This window comes from Mytilus galloprovincialis, chromosome 9 (assembly GCF_965363235.1).
Source record: "Mytilus galloprovincialis chromosome 9, xbMytGall1.hap1.1, whole genome shotgun sequence".
In the NCBI taxonomy this organism is placed as follows: domain Eukaryota; kingdom Metazoa; phylum Mollusca; class Bivalvia; order Mytilida; family Mytilidae; genus Mytilus; species Mytilus galloprovincialis.
Genome location: NC_134846.1, coordinates 45,729,157 through 45,750,755, shown reverse-complemented (window position 1 = coordinate 45,750,755; position 21,599 = coordinate 45,729,157). Strand labels below are relative to the sequence as shown.

At 30.8% G+C, this 21,599-nt stretch overlaps 1 protein-coding gene across 15 annotated transcripts in view; it reads left to right on the top strand.

Annotated features, from left to right (window-relative positions):
• The window catches only part of LOC143045101 (paired box protein Pax-5-like), a 77,344-nt gene that overhangs the window by 41,202 nt on the left and 14,543 nt on the right, over positions 1-21,599 (top strand). For 11 of the 15 annotated variants that reach the window (XM_076217401.1, XM_076217409.1, XM_076217405.1 and 8 more), the window contains 2 exons: positions 12,940-13,105; positions 15,709-15,906. In XM_076217401.1, coding sequence (XP_076073516.1) covers positions 12,940-13,105; positions 15,709-15,906 — 364 coding nt within the window. Of the gene's footprint in view, positions 1-1,327; positions 1,563-10,447; positions 10,588-12,460; positions 12,666-12,939; positions 13,106-15,708; positions 15,907-21,599 lie in introns of those variants that run through there. The other 4 variants (XM_076217406.1, XM_076217411.1, XM_076217412.1 and 1 more) reach the window with 4 other exon arrangements.

The window sequence follows — 21,599 nt, the reverse complement described above, 5'->3', positions numbered from 1 at the left end:
ACAACTGAAGTGTTTAATGGCTCCATTTATGCACTGAACTTTGGTGATTTTATGCAATCCTTGCATGACGAATTGGGTGATTTTTTTACAAAACATTTGTTACATTAACTTGCATGTATTCAGAAAAATAATAGTTTTATCTTTCTGGTATTTTTTATTTAACTTTTTGCGTTCTGGTAGAGGAATTTTCTAACACTTGTTTATATGTCATTGTGTGTAAAATATTAAAATATGCACCATCCCTGCATAAATTGGTTATACGATAATGAAGTCTTGGCAATTAACAGAGAGATAATGAAACGTTTATATTAATTAAAACTCATCTTATCTCTAACGTTATACATCTTAAAGAAAACTACGTCTGGATCTTCGCTAGATAAAGACAAGCAATTGGTCTTTGATTGTCTCATTAAGATTAATAAGAGAATAACGATTATGAAGAAAGACCCACGGGTAAGGTAAAAAATGCTTTCATCTGATCTAAAGTCATGCTGAGGAATAAATTTACATTTAGATATTCAATTCGCTTTCCCACGCAGGTATCTGGACAAGATTAGGAAAAGTAATCATTTTTCCAAATTATTCCTTTTCTATATATTTAAGATATTTCTTAAAAAACAAATTGAGGTTCCATCTTTGTGTTTTCCTGGATTAGTCAATATCATCTCCCAATAATATTAATAGCAAGAGCAATTCAAAATATTGTCTATTATAATACACGGATCGGATGCTGGAACGAGTGAAGAGAAACCCGATTAGAAAAAAAAATTATTTGTGTGTGATGCTATTACGATTTTGTTGATGAAATCAGTTTTAATGCGATTCACAGGCGTTACTCCGTAACCATCAGAGTGAACAGTTTAACGGTAAAAGGTTACTATGAGGCGCGTGTCTGACCATTTTTTGACAAGATCACAAAAAATTATTAGCAGTAAAACAAGTGTCTTGTAAAAATTGTTCTCGCCCACTTTGTTAACAATCGTGTTTATTTGAACGCATCACAGATAGTGAATGTCATTTTGCCGATTTGCATGCGATCCCTTTATCTTTGTGTGTGAGGACGGAATCTTCTTAGGAGGAGAGCTTGTGCATTCGTTACGGATAACGTTTTGAATATGAATGAGCCCGATTAGGCGAAAGGATGCGAATGGAACTTATTTATTAAACGATCTGACACCGGGATGTATTGATGTTACATTTCTATTCACTTCATTGCTGCTCTTACAACTTTCGTTTCTGGAAGAAAATTCCTTTACTTTTTAACTAATTAACATCGGTTAGCGATATTAATATACTTCACAGTGTTTTGAACTCATTTGTGTTAATAAGAACAAAGCGGAAAATGATATACTTAGGTGATTCTATGCCGTACCCGTACCAGCCCACTTATAAACAAGGGCCTTATTGTGACTTCAGCAACCCCTGTTCTTACCAAGGGGTAGGCCCAGTGGTGTCAAATTCGGCCTGCAGATTTAGTTCCGTTTCGCCAAATTATGGACATTACGCTTTTCAACACGGCGGATGTAATGCATTTTTCAACAGAAAACCAACTCGAATAAAAGGTAACATTTATGTCTTTAAACAGTAAATTTTATTGTTAGTAGTAATTTAAATATTTACTGTAGTGTTATTAAAAAAAAATAAATTTCCTGTTCTATTTTCATCTGGAAAAGATAAAAATCATTCCTTTTAAAAACCAACAATTTAAATTCTGTAAATTAACGAAATTCCCTACATAATTGAGCTAGGAATTTAACTTTTTTTTATAATTGTAAAAAATTAAATAAAACACTTAAAAAATCTCAGAGAGAAAAAAATATTTAAGTTTTGTCATTCTTTTTTTTGAAAAATGAAAAGTGCAATTTAAAAAAATAATAATATTAAAACTTTCTGTAACACCTTCGATAAAGATAATTTTGCTTGGAAGATTTATTTTGTTTCTCTGTGGTAGTTTGCAATCTAAACAGGAAGAAATAACAAGTCTGCATTATACATTTAGATCATATCAGAAATATCAACCGCTGGATCAAGGGATGTTGCTGTGTATTGTAGAAATTACCATAAATTTATGTCTACTTTGCAGTGCAATGAGAAAAACATATCTTACGTATCAAAAGACAAGTAAAAGATTTTTCTGTGACAAATTTCTTGAGATGATTGATAAAAACAATGTTTCATTGCAAATATGTGTCATACATCTTAATTTTGGTTTGAAATCTAGGAAATAAAGGAAACATTTGTGTCTGGCGGTTATTTACGATACGAAATATATTGCCCTGAAATTTATTACAATTTTTTTTTAACATGATGGAAAAATTCTTTGTAGGGAAAGGAAAACGTTTTTTTCTTGATAGATCTCGCTCATCGTTCATTGATTATCATCAACGCCAGAGGGCTTGAGAAGTAAAATCACTTTTTTTCTCCTTTGAACTTTGAAAAAGCCGACAAAAAGTTTTAATGTATAGTGTTATCTGCCCCACATCAAACAATTTATATTTTTATATAAAATACAAATAAATGTACGTGGCACAGAAACACTTTTATTAGCAATACAAATTTGTACCATTAACACAAACATTTAATTATTTAAATACGGGACGAATTCGTGTCCCTAACGATATAAATTTTGATAGTACTTTTTAATAATCCCACATAAAATAACAATTCATTACTCCAGATTACTGTTATTGAAATCAGAAAAAAATTGTTTTAATAGGAAGTTTACGTGTTCATAAAATTATCACTAGAAATCATAAATTCCAATTGTCTTTTATCTCTAGATACTCAGTAAACAAGGGACAGAAATATTAATAAATGTTGCCATATATAAGTATGATAATATTAATAAATGTTACAATAAAACGAACGACAATGATTTACAAGTTGTTAAACCATTTACAAATGTTTTCATTGTCTGACCTCTGTTTTTACTTCATTCATCAAAATTTTCACAAAAAGAATAAAAGACTGATAAATGACGGATATGTCCATCTCGGAAGTCCATCCCAAAAGTAGACATAGCTTAATGACGTTTCGGAATATTTTCATATTATCAAGCATCAAAATATCTAGCAACTTACCACAATAAGACTTATTAATTGATTAACTTATGGAGGTTTTTTGAATAAATTAATTTAATTTTTTAATGTTTAAAAAACAAAAAAATGGCTTCCGAGTCAGTAGTTGACATATGACAACTTGTACCATTGACACAAACATTTAACAAATAACAGTTTAACACTTGTAGGTATTAAAACATATATTTACATAAAAATTCTTTGCACCCTTATGTTTTTATCGTCTCTTTATGCAAATTTGAGATGTAGTGAAAAGGAAAACGACAGTTTAAAAGCAGATTAAATGATAAGAGTTATCTGATCTGGGTCAATTAAGGTCTTTGAGGGATGAGTAAAAGAAGGAGTGAAAATTGGCGTGACGATGTTTAATAGGACAAGATATTAGGAACAAGTGCACGTCCAATTTTGTGCTACTATTATCACTTGCCGTGACATTTTTGTAACCTGAAGACTTTTATCTCCATGTAATATTTTCCCTCAAGAAAGAAGATGACAGACTAGCGCAAATGATCTGTTTCATTGGGAATAACAAATTAACGTGTTAATTATTCCCCAGTTTGAATTAATAAATTAATGGCAAAACAAATAAGGTGGAAGGGGGGAGGGGGGGGGGTGAATATATCTTTACTGTTACAATTTGGGAAATGATCTTTGGTAAAGTGGCTAACAGGTGAAGGCGAAATATGTTGATGTAGACAATTTTGAATTTTATATTTCTACAATTACGTGTGTGTTTTTGTTGGGAATGTAATAGGAATAAGCATTGCATCAAATGAGAAATGTGAAATAAACTAAAGTAATACATGAAATAAAAATATAAATTTTTAATTATAATAGTTAAACTGATAATGAAACATGAATTAAGAAAAAAAAAAAAACATAAAACGACAACAATATAAAATAACATAAACAACATCAATAATAATAAGTCTTAGGTATTATAATTATATTATAATAATCATAAAAATAGCAGAAAACGTGTAAATATTCAACAAGGAGTTAACTACTTTTTTAAATCTATATTTATTCAATGTTTGATAAATTTAAGGGTAAACAAAAAACTGCAACATTTAACAACGTTTCCTTATTTTTGCGAAGAGGGAAATCCATTGTTTCTAATCATATTGGAATCGAAGAATCATAAAAGATAAAGTCTGTTTCGAAGTGCCGGACATACATATAAACAAATATTCTGATAGAAAAGTTAGGCGACAGATACCAAAGTGACATTCAAAGTTATCTCGTAAACAAGATGACAACACCATGACAAATAACCGAAAAGGACGAAAAGACAACCAACGGTACATATACAAACCCCAACATAGATAACTGGCGATTAAGAAACGCGAACCCCATCATAAGTAACACAGCCATTGAATTAACATAATTTGAAATAGGTTGCGTTCAAACATTTAACCACGGAATAATCAAATATAACATAAGACACAAACGCAAATCAATGATACACATAGATGTGCAACAATATTATTGTGATGACTCCATGCTTGATCCCTTGGACCTACAGACTACTGTAGCCCATGCATTTATAGACTACTAAATCTCATGGACTACAAAACCATAAAGACATTGGATGGCCTCCAGCCTAATACTTTGGATGGCCTCCAGCCTAATACTTGACCAATTTGACTCACAGACTTAATAGAACACTTGGGTGTACTGACTGCTACTCTCCTTTGCCCATGCACGTATTTGTCACCTTGGACGTCCCGACTTGCTGACTATGAGTCTCTTGATAAAAAAAACCTACTAGACCTCTTTGATTTGCAAATATTTGGGTCTTTTAAACTCTGAGATTAATGAACATAAAACAAGCTGACAATGGAACTATTGAGCTAACAGACAGTCACACCTTTTGGATGTACACAGTGACACCTTTTGCTTCCAGCCTACTAATTCATTTGACGAAATATCAGGTTGGCTCACAAAGTACTGACCCTTCGTCTAAAGAGTTTTTGAAATAACACATTTAAAAAATCGTTGCTTTTGAATTTACTAATTTTCTAAGCACAAGACCCTCTCCCGAAATGATTAGACTTTAATGGAACTTCTAGAGATAAAAAATTTAAGTGATTAAAGTGCAAAATTTTACAAATAGACGAGATAGAATAAAAAAAAAAATGCATATATTTATCTTCTTTAGATATCAGTGAACATGTTTACCAGATATTATTAAAACATATACACTTCGATACATATTACTCTTAAGATGCCGCGTATTTTTTAATTCCGTAAAAATATGGAACTACAAAAAGACGAAGTTTGCCGATGGAATGGCGAAAAAAAATATAATTTCATCCAAACTGAGAACTGACAGCGTGTATGCCATTGCCCGCCTGTTTCATCGTCCGACCCTGTCTTGCGATAAGTTATTTGTAATATATTTGAAATTTTCTAAGTTTTTACATTGCGTTTTGCTTTATGAATGCATGCTCCCTTTTGATTAAGACGATTTTAGATTTATGACTCCCGTTTCGTTAAGGATAACTAAAGAAAATGGGGAATCCAATTTCCAAACTTGCAACAGTTTTAATTACATTGGCATAGGAGATATAATGGCTATAATAACTTAAAAAGATGAATTTTTTAGTGGTAAAGTTAGCTGTTAAAATGATGATATAACGAAGGGGTTATGTATACTAGTACGCCATATACGGACTGACATTCGTGAATAATATGCCATATACTGGCAACCTTAAAAAGATTTTTGGACGGTCCGTTTAGACTATCACATGTATAGCATTAAAGATGTAATAAATTGGCTTTTCTTTTTAAGTCTATGGCTGAGCAGGTCTTGATAGGTATAAATAACTGCACTAATTATATGAGGTGAACAGCTCGACCAGTCAAGAATATTTTAGCTTCATAAAATTGTTGTACTAGCTAGCTATGTTACACTGTATATACAACTGTCGTGTGTTGTACTAGCTAGCTATGTTACACTGTATATACAACTGTCGTGTGTTGTATTAGCTAGCTATGTTACACTGTATATACAACTGTCGTGTGTTGTACTAGCTAGCTATGTTACACTGTATATACAACTGTCGTGTGTTGCTATTTTATGTTCTGCGTATTTGTTTTACGTTTATTATATATTTTGAACATAAATAAGGGCGTTGTTTTTTTCTCTCGTTTGAATTGTTTTACATTGACATTTCGGGGCCTTTTATAGCCGAGTATGTGGTATAGGTTTTGCTCATTGTTGAAGGCCGTACGGTGACCTGGAGTTGTTAATTTCCGTGTCATTTTGGTCTCTTGTAGAGATTTGTCACATTGGCAACCATACAACATTTATTTTTTTTTATATCAATTGAATAATGAAATGTGACCTCACTTTCTAAGCATTAAGGGACTCAGTAGTCAATTCCATTTATTCATTTCATTTCGTTTTGTTTTAAATAAGATTGAACAAGGCAATATGTCTTAAATTGCCAAACAACTTGTGTTGTTACTGTAAAAATAAGGTCAAACATGAAGATGAAGTAGATTGTCAATGAAACAACTTTATCAATCAAAGACCAAAGGACGAGAATATGTACAACGGTAGGGCACTGTATTTACATTCAACAAGGAGCAATACTCTTACTATATAGTAAACTGTAAAAGACCCCAGCATGACGAAATGTGAAACAATTCAAAACACAAAACCAACATCCTGATGTTTGTTTAAATTTAAAAAAAAAAACGCAAACGAAAAAAAAAGGATATATAAACTAAGTTAATATAAACATATAAACTTAACTAAGTACAAATAAACTAGTTCATATGTTATTAAAAAACTGCACATAATCGAAGCTTTGAAACCTTTAAAAAATACTGTAAAATGAAACCTCATGATATCATAAAGAATTTTGTCATATCTGTAAGGATTTTGGTATATGGAGAATTTTACCTAGATACCAGATCTTTGTTTTAGACTTGGGAACATAAAGAGCTTACCCTGTTATATAGAGACACATGTTTATTGTTGATGTCGATTCAATGATTTTGTCGTTCAGTTGCTGTCATTGAGGAAAACCACATGTTTCTTTTCATCGCATTACTATACATTTTTAGGCAAACACTCAGATAAGACAAAATCTTATAACTAAGGCTAAAATATATCAGAATGAAAGAGTGTACAGAAAATGTGAGAAATAATTGCCTTGTATGGAGTACCAACTTCGTATTTTATTTTAAGAAACCCGCACTTTCTCGTGATTACTTTGCTGCCTTGTAGCAGACGAAATTCCAGTAGTCTGATAAAAAAATGGCGAGAGTAACACATGTGGTCGATGCAAATTTTAATTTTGATTTTCTGGAATTCGTAGTCTTAGTCTGTCTGATTGATATGTTAAATAGTGTTTAATATTTATGATTAATTTCAATGAAATTTTGATAGTAAAATAAAAGTTGAAGTAGATTAATAATCTGTTCCCATCGATTTGAAGAACACGTGTTACATGTCTTTTTGTCCATGTTAACCACATGTCGAGAACCTAATATGATATGGATTGTCCAGGGTGTTGTATGCTTTAAAATTGTGTTTTGTGTTTAATTATCTGTATTTATCGCTCAATTTTTTGTTCAAAGAAATTCACTTTTAGCCTCGTTTTCCATGTTATCACAGGTGGTAAATTCAGGATTTCTTGCATGGAATTTGATTGGTTGTCTCACGGATGGACAGACACTTTTGTTTAATTCCTTCTTATGGACTACATCTTTTAAGTGGAATAATAATAATTTTCTAAAAAGAAAAACTATTTGTCTCAGTGACTTGCACACAAATTGTGTCTTCAATTATTCACAATTTCTATTAACGACCATATCATCAAAGGAAAACTTGAAATAGACTCATTACTAGATTAGGAAGTCGTACAGGTTTATTTTATTGTTTGAAAAATTAATGGCGACAAATTACCTATGTGTTACGCTTTCCTTTAGTTCCAACTTATCGTTATAAGATCGATATATCATAAAAAAATCAACATGGTAAACGACCTCAGACGTCATGGTCTTCCTTAATATGTACTAATTATACATTCCGGTACCAATACAATATTTATGCATTGTTTCTGCTTTGGAAAAAAGCAAGCATCCCTGATACAGCTTCCGAATATCTTTGAAAATTGAAATTATGACCTTAGAATTGTTGTCAATTAAAGAACATAAATCAAAGGCGTTCCAACTCTAAATTTCCGAGACTTTTTATTTTTGAATTAAAAGTAATGTTCATAAGGTTGGCATTTTCAAATAGCATCATTTATGAATTAACAAAATATATGGAATTACTAATGGTTTTTATGACTTTTTTTTCAAATTTTCTGAATGATGATTGTCTTTTTATAGCCTTAATGTCAATAAGTTCACTGTATTATTGAACTCAATTATACTTTTTTATGTTTGCTTTGGGAAATATTTTTCAAAGCATAGCTTTTGTATATAAAATCAATGAAGATCTAAGTACTAATAAACCATATATAGTTTGCATAGCTCTCTATATATTAAACCTTTCTGTTTGCTGTCAAAATTCTTCTTTGCATTTTTTGTGTGGATTTTGTTTTTACTTACTTTAGCTGTTTTCTAATCTAATCCAATACAAAAACATAAGTATTCACCTATATTTTTATTTTTAAAACTACACAAGACAGTGATATATTTTGTTTTTACCTAATCACAAATTTGATGCTTGTTTTTGTAATTTTATTGGGGTGTATAAGCACTGACCAAATCACATCTTGTATGGGGGCGCAGAATCTTCAATATGTTTCAAGACAGGTGCCCGCGATTTCAGTTTAGTCGTATATCTTGGACTAGTCTGCATATGGCATTTGCATGGTATTAACACCAAGGTAAATTCCCGTAGATAGATGAATAAAATAAATACTTCTCTGGTGTTACTTCCTTTAGTACTTGTATTAAGGAAATTATTCTTTTGCAAGCCTTGTGGTCTTTGGTTCTTGGAATATCCACTTATTGCATGATTACTTCCTTCAGAACAAATATTTCGAATGATTAGATCTTGTAAGTTTTATTATGGTTATCATATGCTAATTTCAATATAGATAAGAAATGATGTAGTTTTTTGGGGGTGATGGCTGGGTGACCTAGAAGGAGGTGGCACGATTAAATTCCATTAAAACTTTTAGTTTAATAAAAACTTTGCACGTTCGACGCACAAAATTCCATGCGGTTTTTTTTTGTTTGTTATAGAAACTGTTGCTATATTTATCTTTCCTCTAAGATATAATGTTAAAAGCATTACTATATATTTTTTCGTACGCCCTTTGTTTTTTTTCTCGAAGAAATTAATATCCTGACATTGAGCCTGAGCGGCGTCCAATGGTTGCAATTTTTCAGGGGATGAGTGTATTTTTTTCTATCAAAAAAAACCTGGTATTTCCAGTGTCAGTATCTTCGTAATTTATGCTCGCCAAACAAAGCAGTAAAATATCTGTTTGATCTGAACTTGCTGTATTTTAAATGATAAACTCTGACATACATACATCTAATAACACCAAATTCGTGTATTTATTAAATATAGAATTGATGCTAACTATGACCAAGTTGTTGCAAATTATTGAACGCCTCCACCCATGTAATTGCAAAATGGTTGTTTTTTTTTTGAAAAATAATTTTTACGGGATGACTTAAAAATAATAATTAAAAGAAAAGTTTGTCATCCATCGAAGAGTTATATGAGGTATATTTTGGCTCAGGTGTGAAATTACTGTTTGGTTTGGGAAGTTTTATAGGAGGTCTCGTGGTTACAACCCTTAAACTGAATCTGTTAGAAGATACACCTGTTCGATGCAACACAACTTTACATTCGTCAATATTAGCATTATTTTTCAATAAATGATTAGTACTAAAATTAATGTCGCATTTCATTTACCTTTAGATAAATAAAATGTTTGTATTTCAGAAGGTAATTTGAGGTTATTTTGTCCGTTCTTTTGTTCCATTATGGGACTCTCACCTGATTTTTTCAGTCAGGATTCAATACACAGATGACAAAACTGACAAATGACTGAGTGTTCCGGTTGACTTACGATGTTACAGGTGGGCTGGTCCCAAGGTTGAGAGGGCTGGACAATCTTTGATCGATGAACCGCGTCAAATAGAATCTTTAGATACATCGCTTATGAGGCTTGAATTATGTTGTAAACTACGAATGAAGTTTGATATTTTATGATACATTATTTTTGACGATGACTCTTGTCATAAAATAACACTCGTTAAAAACTTAGTTTAAAAAGTTCCAATAAATTGTTTAAATTAAAGGAAACGTTTTTACAAAAGAGACAGAGTTGGAACAAGTCATCCCTTGACAGCCACAGTCTCAATATTAACTAACCTGTTGAAATTCGTGCGGTTTTCTGACCATCCGGATCAGTGACGTTCACCGACCCGAGGTGCCACTCTTTAATTATTATGATGGATTTATCCACGGCTTACCGATATCATAATCCAAATATAAATATGATGGACTTTTATCATTCTTGTAAGAGTAAGTTAGAAGTTACACTTTAATGGGTTAATTGTTTAATTTATGTATTCTTTATTATACCTAAACATCAAGAAAATACCCTAATATTTACAAATAGCGATTCTTATAAACATTGATTCTGAATCAAAAATTTTAAAATTGTAAATTGATAAATAAACAATTATATTTATTTTTTTTAAATTGAAATAATAACTTTGGCTTGTAATAATATTATAATCAAGAAAAAATGGGGGTATTTATTGGTTAAAAATATTGACGAAAGTAACAGGTTTAAAGAGCATAAACATTATGTACTTTTATATGTATATTAGTGAAATTGATGATTGATGCATCATGGTCTTTTAACTTCATGCATATTTGACGAAAGGTCCCGAGCAGCAACTGAACCTTAATACTTATCTCTACCTGGATTAACGATTGTTTTACCTCGAGGTGTAAAATTAACTTTTCCGGACTATCGCGCACAAAATTAGTTTGATATCGACATGAAAATGTACACACGACTTGTATACAGTTGGTAATAGTGCGGAACCTCTCTACCATCTTCCCTTACATCATGACATCCGAGCGGCGTGCAGTGGCCGGATCAAAGCACATGAACTAATATTATTGTAATCATTGAAATACATAAGAACAAGCATAATAAAAGTTTACACGCCATGATGCTCTGTCGATTAAAATACGAATTACTGCCAGACTCAAAACATAACTAAATAATTTAAGCCTCGGACAGTCTGTTAAAATATATCCCTGTATTTTTATCCAAATTGTAAACTGAAAAAGTGATAATTTATTCATTTGACATTTAGTGGATGGTCAGAAATCTTCAAAGGAATATTTAAATCTATAAACCTATTGGCATACCCTACTGGACATAACATTATATCTCTGTGGGCGCCAAACATTAGCGGTCTGTAACAGGAGAGTTTTTGTAAGTAGCCAAAATAGGTTTCAAATAACTAAAAAAGGAGTTTTTATTTTTCAAATAAGAATTGATATGTTTGTATGTTGAAGTCGTGAAATTATCACACTCCTTGACAACTGTTGCCTATAAAAATTATATCTAACAACGATATGTTTTCATCTTTATAGGTTCATCGAGTAGAATAATAAATAATATTATCATCATTTTTTTTAATTATTCAATGTGACAGTATATGAAGAAATGAGGACAAAGCCTGTTAAACACAGGGAATCGATTAACACATATTTTATTGGGTGTTTGATGATGTTTTTAATCGTGAAATTAATAAAACTTCCTAATTTGGTAGATGTTGCGTCAGATGAATGAACAAGGGCATTGACAAGAAGAGGGTGGCATTCTTGAACCTGTTTGATTCATTCAAATCCTGAATAACATACATATGAATAAGGACTATGTGCAAGTTTAAACAGTATATAAAAGTGAAGAAAGGTTAAATGTTCAAATTACAAATTCAGATTGTTAATAATGATGTCAAATTGAGATATATATTTTTTACCGTCTCTTTGATAACAAGGATGATTATCTTCTGATCATAGCCATCTGAATGTTGGTGTATAAAATAAAATTGACAAAATAACAATTAGAATTATCTTTGACATTTCGTCCGGAACGTGTGAGACAAAAATATATATAAGTGGAATTTATACTTGAAACAATCAGTTATTTGAGAACAATCTAATTATCTCATATTTAAAGTTTTGAATTGTTTTATGGACTTCAAATTCAATTTAAGTTGGAAATGACTTTGCCTGATCACAACAGTGATCGGTGCGCTTGACTGGTCTCCGTTTCTAATGAATCTATAGACCGCATGGATTGCTCACTGAACCCTCACTTCAAAATAAACCTATTGCGTTGAAGGGTCGCTACAATAATAACAATAGTAGTGTTAAACAGGTACCCGGGTTTGGGTTCACACACATATCCCATAACAGAAGAGATATCGCAACCCTGACTATCGGACGGTTTATTAATTAGCGAACCATGCAAAACACGTGGCCGGGGGCATATGGACCACCCTCCCATCTAACCTACCAGCTTCCCCCTCGCCACACTTATGATGTATTCGCTGGTAATTACGATGCTTTTGCAGGTAAAATATTACGAAACATTTTATTGACATTTTTTTCAGCTTTCATATATCAATCTTGTTTTTCAGATGAGTGTTTGGAAAAAATACTTTTAATTTTCAAATAATTTTTCATATTTTTGATACACCTGGAATCAAACTAAACATTTGTACCATTTCCATTCAGGCCAGTTTTGACTTGTGTTTTGTTTTCAAAATTTAACTAAAACATCCGCGAACTTCATAATTTATCCATGCCATATTTTAACTATAAATAACAATTAACTTAATATTATAGGTCATGGTGGAGTAAACCAACTCGGAGGAGTATTTGTCAATGGAAGGCCACTACCTGATGTTGTGCGACAACGAATTGTTGAACTTGCTCACCAAGGAGTACGGCCCTGTGATATATCGCGGCAACTCAGGGTTTCTCATGGATGTGTCAGTAAAATTCTTGGCAGGTCAGTAGTCCTTTTTATAACATATTTTTTACAGGGTATAAGTTCCATAGCGTAGACCGAGTGATTTGGGAAAATAGTAAAATTCAAATGATGGCAAGTGCCCTATTTGAAGCTTCACCTTTTTGTGGTTTGAATATCTTAATCAGATATTTATTACCATTCTTTTTATAATTTTTAAAAACATAGATATGAGTAACATCATAAATCTAAATTAAAAAAAAATCGGCTTCATCATGTTACACAAATGTGTTTAAATCCATTACGATTAAAAACATTTTTTTTAATACTTATTGCTTAAAAAAAGAACATTTTATGTTTTTACTCAAAGATACTCATTTTTATAAGTCTTCTACAATTCATTACATTAGTAAATTTTATAGTTAAGATGTTCTTTTAAGATACATATATTTTAAATACATTAATATAATTCACAGCGGATGTTGACAGTTTTATTAATACAATAAATAAAATGCCATAATTGTAAATTTAATATTTTTAAGAATATTTTAGACATGATGATAACACCAAATAATATTTTAGACATGATGATAAAACAAAATAATATTTCTTTCTGTTAATTGTATTTATTAGTACCAGTCGCATATACAACAAACCAAGCTATTTATAGCTTTGCATTGCGTACATCTAAATACCGTCTGAAATCAAAAACGAAACGTTACAGCTAGTGAGACTTGACAATTATTTTTTTAAATTATACATTATATCACATTTTTAAACGAAAACTACATTTTGATTAAGAAAATATCAGCAAAGAAAACTTGCACTTTACACTAAATAATAACTGTAGAAAACCGCAAACAGTTGTCTTTAATGAAAACTAAAATCGGATAATCTGTATTAATAGAGATAATGTCTTTCCCAAACAACTGGTTTTTTTTTATACAGTCAGAAGTGGGATTTCATATTCTCTATGTTTACGTGTAAATCATGTTTCCATCATTGCTACAAAATAAAAGATCTAATTAATGGTTTTCTTTTTTCCCCTTCTTTAATGGTATCAAATATTAACAGTTAAAAATACAGTGTTATTGTTCAATATAATTTTGATTATATTTTTGTTCATTTAAGCAAATACAATAATATCAATACGTGACACTATTAAAATAACAGTAAATATTTAGTCTATTCATATCAAAGAGTCTATTATTATACGATGCTGTGCAACCGCCTAACGATATTTTTTTTTCTATCCATCAATAGTGTTTCTGATTGTTTTGATTTAACATGTAAATTGGGTCCAAGTGTTCGGTATAAAGTCGATAGCTGCATGGAAATATTTGTGTTATTGAACGGATCAGTGAGACATTCAAATGTACTAAATGGCCACTTTTGATATTGAAATTTTTCTCGAACTTATGAATATAATTACAGCATTACTGTTTGCTAGCTATTTTAAATGTTTGATGTATTTTTATCAAAAGCAGCAATTCCGGAAAGGTGGATAATAATTTTCTGATGGCACAATTTTCCAATCATTTGAATCAGAATAAAAGTTAAAGGATGTTAATTTTTTTTCCATTTATAAATACCATCCTAGCAGTTATGGTATTTATTTCTTTTACTTCCGATATTTTGATTTTCAAAACCGAAGTCCTAAATTAGAGGTGAATTATGAGCAGCCCAGTAACAAATTAAGCGGACAAAGGGATAATTACTGGATAGAGAGGGACATAGGCCCCATTCATAGAGAGACAGGTTTATGACCGATGTACTAAGGATTAACATGCGTTTAAATTGTTAGAGGAAAATAAAACATACTGATCACGGATAAGGACGCACTTTGTACCCCTTGCCCCAGTACCCTCTACCTCATAAGATAAGTTTTAATTTATCTTCACCAATTATTTGAATTAACCGACCAATGCGTTATTCTTGATCGACGAAATGCAGTGTTGTTTTACAAATTCGACTGTTCAGCCCTAATCTCAAATCGCTATCTTCTTTCATTGATACATACACTGAATTAAGTTTGAATAAGACAAGAAAAGAGCGTTTTTCATGGCCATTGAAGAGCATCGAACTAGCTTCCTGAACTTAACACGTGCTTAATTATGCGCAACAATAGGAACATAAAGCACTACTGTTAAATGAATATTTTGGAAACATTTTACCTGAATAGACCTTGATAGCTAGAGGGGTATATTATATGGTCATCCTCATCTTCAGCAACTCGTGATGTATCCTCGTCCATCGTGCAGGTAAATAAAGGGAGGGACCAATATTTTCTTAAATGGTCAAAATCAATTAAAACAATAGATCAAATTCAAGGATTGTTATTCCATTGTAATTTACCTTTTATGATTTTTACAAAATAATTGGAAATCTATTGATTGATTTTTACCGATTAACATAATTACAATATGTTGTGAATTACTTATATGACTCATTTTTAAATAGTAATAAATAAAATGGACGATGAGTTAAATAACACGAAGTAGATATTACATATTTTACATATTATAGACAAAGGCTCTTTACATAGATTTTGAAAACGAAAATTAAGGAAGTAAAATGACTGTTTATTTGATACTTTCTTGGTAACTTATGTAATTCTTTTTTAGACTGATATGTTTTTATTTCAGATATTATGAAACAGGTTCTATTAAACCTGGTGTGATAGGAGGTTCAAAACCAAAAGTAGCTACACCCAAAGTAGTGGATGCCATAACACGTTATAAACATGAAAACCCTACCATGTTTGCTTGGGAAATCAGGGACCGGCTACTGTCTGAAGGAGTCTGTACATCAGAAAATGTCCCAAGTGTTAGCTCAATCAATAGGTATGTATCTATAGACCATACTTTGAATTTATTTTCATTTTGTTTGTGTGAACTGTCAGTGGGGTTTACAGGTATGGACACAACCTAAAATGTTATTCCTAACTTGTAATGCCTATTAGGGAATAGCTTTCAGTTTTTATGGAGGTTTTGCTGTACTTTTTGATTTAAGGCAATGTATTACTTAACAAGTTAGTTGTACAATCCATCTGTTGTCAATGCACTTTCCACACTTACTGTTTTGTGTCTTCACACCTTGATTAACTCCTGAAATCATGTTTATGTGCTTTTAGATTGTTTGAAGATACATTCCTTTGATGTGCAACGAATGATACATGAATTTGGAAACTTATTGTGTAAAATATATTTACCCCCTCCCCCATTCGTTTCTCTAAAACTTGTATGTTACTGGTATCAATAAATAGTTAAAAGTGTCATGATATCACTTATCGTGTAAAACCTGAGCAATGATCAACCACATTTCAAAGTGGTCCAGCTTGTTTTTTTTTTTATTTTTGCGGAATATATGTACACATTCTAATTAGGTGTAACACAGATACCGAATCCAAAGTAAATTCAAAAAGAGGAAATTCCATAAGTTTGTGATTTTAAAGTTAAAAATAAGCGAACCTAGTTGATATGTGATATGTTAGATTTGCAGTTTGGTGTTCTATCTGTCCACTCAACTTATCCTGCAATATTCCAACTAGAAAGTTTTTCCGAGTATGAAGTATTTCTTTTTTTGCTAAATTTCCTCTTTTCAGCGTGTTCATGGTAGAAACAATCTCATCTTGTTTTTATAAGGATTAGATTATGTGCGCATTGTCAGTATGATTTTGGTTGCTCAATTATGATACTGTACCTGAATTTGGTCCAGAATAATGACTTTTTCTGTAAAGACATAAAGGCATCAAATATTCAAAGCTTGTTGACATTTTATTTTCAGAAATGATCTACAGAATCATTTATTCATGTTCTGGCTTGAAAGAATGCTTTTAATAAAATATTGAATTACTTCTTAAAGCAGTGGCAATTAAGCAATTTGAAACCGTTTAAGAAAATATTACTTTTTCATTCAACTTTTTGTTATTATTTAGTCTATGAGTGTCAGAAAAAAATCAACTATCTATATTGTGTCTGGTCAGAAGGTATTTAATGTATATTAAACGTTTGTCTCCATTTTCATTCTGGGGGAAAAAGACCAATTTGTTTTACGAATACTGAAGTCTCTTGAATAATTTCAATTTGATTAAGTCAGATTTTCTATATGAATAAGAACTCGTCAATGAAAAATATCATCAACGATTAAAAACTCATCAAAGATAACATTATTGAAATTAATATTGCCATTTTTTAAACGTGTTAAAAAGAAAAAAATTGAAGCATCATGACAAAATTCGGATAATAAAATCTGTCATAAAACGGTTTCATTGACATTTTTCATGGGAAACAATTTAACACATTCTGTTAATTGTAAAACCAGTTAAAAAGTGTACTTATTATTTTATATCTGAGCATATACACTACCATCGTTTCTGATGATACCAAGATGACAATCTGCTGAATATTAAAATGTCGGCTGCTAATTTTAGCAATATGTATGACCTATATGAGCTCTAATTTTGAAATATTCTACAAATTGTCTTATTTACATTTCTTGCACAAGAAAAAAATTAACAAGTTATTCCAGCCTTATAGGTGTAGCCTGTTGTGTCAAGTTGATAGTCTTTAGATGTTTGCATACAAATTTACTATTGCAATGAAGCAGAACTTGTATTGAGAAGTTGCACCAGTTATACCGATCGTCTAGGGAATCTCGCGGAGACATTGCCTTTGAAATCAAAACTTCGGTCTGGAAATTATGTAGTTGATATTTGTAAAACACACGCGCTAGGTCGCGGGCATTTATTGTGTCATGAAGATTGCCTAACCTAACCGTTAACGAATAAAACAAACTCATTTTGTAAACATTCTAATTAGTAGTACACATTTAACGTAACAACAATCCATACATCAAAGCAATCACAAATCGCTTAAGACCACCATGGTTAAAAAATTAGGAAGATGAAATAGAAAGTATATATCATAATATATATCCCACACTATGCTGTACTCAAGTAGTGTTCAGGTTCATATGTATCTATACCGCCTATATATTGATACAAAAAATACTTCGGTGAGTCGATCAGTAGATTCGTGTTTGGAAAACTAATAAAGTTTCTTTGAAATATAGACGTTGATAAAATATTGACAAAAAGTCATCAATGATCACTCTCTGAAATTTTGTTAACAGGATGATTATTAATAACAATAAATAAACTAAGAAAATGTTTTCATTAATATTTTTTTTATCTGTTATATTGACGCTTCATTTTCATTCGTTCTGTTGGTTGATAGCATTTGATTTTTTCAGTTTTTGTGGTTCCTTATTTTTAATTAACCTTGGAATTTTGTATTTTTTTTTCTATGTTTTTCTATAAATGTGAATAAATGTAGAAAATACAATTTACCAAGCACATACTTTGTCTACTTTGAAGCTTAACGTAAAGCTTAAATGTCTTTTGATTTCCTTTCTGTACTTTTGAAGATATTGTGATTGATTGAGATATGATATGTTCTATACTTCTTTTCAGAATTTTTATAAACTCATTCATATTTTCAATAATCTGTCAACCATCTGGCCCTAAATGCACTCACATCTTACACTCATCCTCTGTTGTAATGAAAGGTGGAGGATAAAAGAAAGATTCTTAATTTCAGTTTTGTTAACGTTGATTTCTCCCCCATCATTCGCTGACAGTTTAATTTGCCAGTAATGGAACGATATCAACAAACCATGGAGCGAGGCCATTACGCCACTTGTCGTCATTATAGCTAAGGCAAATTTTCATTACAGTTTTATTATTTCAACTCGCTATTATGAGAGAATTTGTCAATTTTGCTGCTTCGTTTATCACATATTAAAGCTATACACAGAGCAAATGGCAAAGGACTGTGCCACAATTATAAGTCAGCCAGGCGGAAGTGTACCACATAAATGCATTTTACTGACTGATTTTGACGTTGACCTTACAGCTGTCATCAATTCAGCCTCTGTCTTCTTAGTTTGGCCAGAGTTACATTAAATGAGATTTAGATGAAATCTTAAGTTGATACTCATTTTTCTTATCAATTAATAATATCTTTTATAAAACAAATATTTAAAATTTTAATATGAATCTTTATAGTACTCGTCTAGTTTTATTTTGCATACTTGGAACGTCAGGTTTTCCAAACATTTTGTGTATTTCTAAAATTCTTCCAGTACACTTAAAAATGTCAAAGAATGAATAATACTTAATTTTCGTTTACCTAATATTATATAAATCCTAATTTTGTACTTCAATATATTTTCTGTGTCATTCATAAAAAAATAAAAATAAAAATTTAAGCACCAGCTGGTGAAAAAAAATGTATTGTTCTGTTGCAATAGTTATTTAAGGCAAAATATGGCTGTTCGTACATGGAAACTTATAATGAACATAGATAATACCGATGTTACATAAGAACAAGAAACACGGTATACTCTTTTAGAGTTAAAAGTTTCCGCAACCGGTGATGATGATCAAATAGACACGAAAATTAAGTATTTTGCTTATTTTATAAGTTAATAAGTCTAAGTATCAATAAAGCACGTGTATAACATTGCCTTCATTAAATTTGAATGCAGATTTACCCCCATTAATGCCTGGTCATGTTGCTGTCTCCCATGGGGAAACATTCTGTAAGAGATATATAATTAATAATGCAGCAAAATTGTTTCAATATAATGTTAGTACAAATTTTGTTTTGTTTCATTGACAGCAGTATAAAATTTTAATCGAAGTTATTAATTATAATAGTGAAAAATTGTGTTATGAGTAAGCAGATTGCAATAAAAAACATTTTTTCGAGCGACAATACGCATAATTTTGTATGATGTTATAAAGCTTGATAAGGTTTCGAAAAAAAATATAATTTCGGGTTGACATTTCAGTTGATTTTGCATTATAGCTTAAAACCAAATTATAAGAAAATGTGTTTCTTATACACTCTGAAAAATGTTAGTTCGCCTTTTACATTGAAGTTCTTGCATTGTACAAAATTTATAACTATATGATTATTCATTATTGAAATATATAATTATCAAGTCAGCCTCCATAGAAAATAACTTCAAAATTGGTGTACCTATTGTATGGCAATGAATAGCAGTGCAATAGACACTGTAACTGACATCTTGCCCTCGAATTGGGATGTGATTATTGTGTTATCAGTATAGAAGGGAAATAAAATGGTATAATTGCTTGTAAATTTGAAACTGTTTCGAGGTTGCTTGCGTGCCTAATCACCATTACGACTGCAAAATGAAAATACAGTATAGGTTACACTTAGTATTGAATTTTTATGAAGAATCATTGGGTACATCGATTAGAAAAAAAAAACCGGGTGTGTTGTGATTTGAGCTGGGGGGTGAAACGGGTGCATTAAGTTGTTTGGTACTGATGGTGTGCATCCAAGTGGATGAGATCATATGACAAACCACACACTATTATACCAATACAAATTATACAGTTGAATTGGTCTATATCATCGTTCTTACAACTTTATTTCAGCATATCCTCTTCAGTTCAAGTATATTTCGTGCTTACTCGAATTTGTTTGAATAGGTCGATTCGGTTGCGTATATAAAACAATGCAAGATAGTCTTTAGAATAGAATTACTCTTTCGTTTAATATCTGCGTTGTTAGCAGTCCTATACCTTTTTACGTAAGAGTAACAAGAAAACATTTTTCCTCTTCAATATTTTTACATATTTTCATCCCAAACAGTACATTAGAAATTATTTCGATAGTTTGTATGAAGGTTTTCTGTAAACTAGAAACAAAGGATTATAAAACTTGGCAAGCAATTTTAATTAGTAGTTTTAGAACAATAAGCCTCATGTTAAAACAAAAGAAGGACATAGTTTAATACCACATGGGAACTTTTCATTGTGCCTTTCCTTAAGATCATATGTCTTCGTTGGAGAGTGTCAGTAAATTTACAAAAGAGATTCGATTGTCATAGGTCAACTGTCGTTTTGTACTATTGTCAAAAGAAAACCATTTAGTTTTTAAAGTATAGATAAGATTAATTTATCGTTTTCTTCTTAAATGTTTTGACAAAATACAAAACCTTCTTAGTTTTTCACCTTGGTGTAAAAAACAAAAGTGTTGGTTTTTGAAACCGAATCTTTGACTCAGCATAACTTGCACGTATTTTGCATTTTTTTCTTTGAACCTTTAAAATTGTGTGATTTAGAGTTGATTAAATCGATTATGATAAAAATCAAGTTTGTTAAATACTTAAACAGTAAAAACCATTATGTGAAACTAACACTTCCAATTTCTTATAATTTTAAACTGCCACACATTCAAACTATTGTTAAAGTAAATTATAAGATTAACAATAAAATATAAGTAGATTTTATCATTTTTAAACATGGTATAATTCATTGGGTTCGAAAACCACATTTAGCTTTAAATTATAAACAATAATATAATTTTATGTATTTATCAATTAAGTGTTTGTGGGTTTTGATTCAATTTCATAACTTGTAATTAATTTCTACACATGTCAAAATGAATTTGTAATTTCTATTTTTTTGAAAAAAATAGCGATAATAGTTATTTTTCTG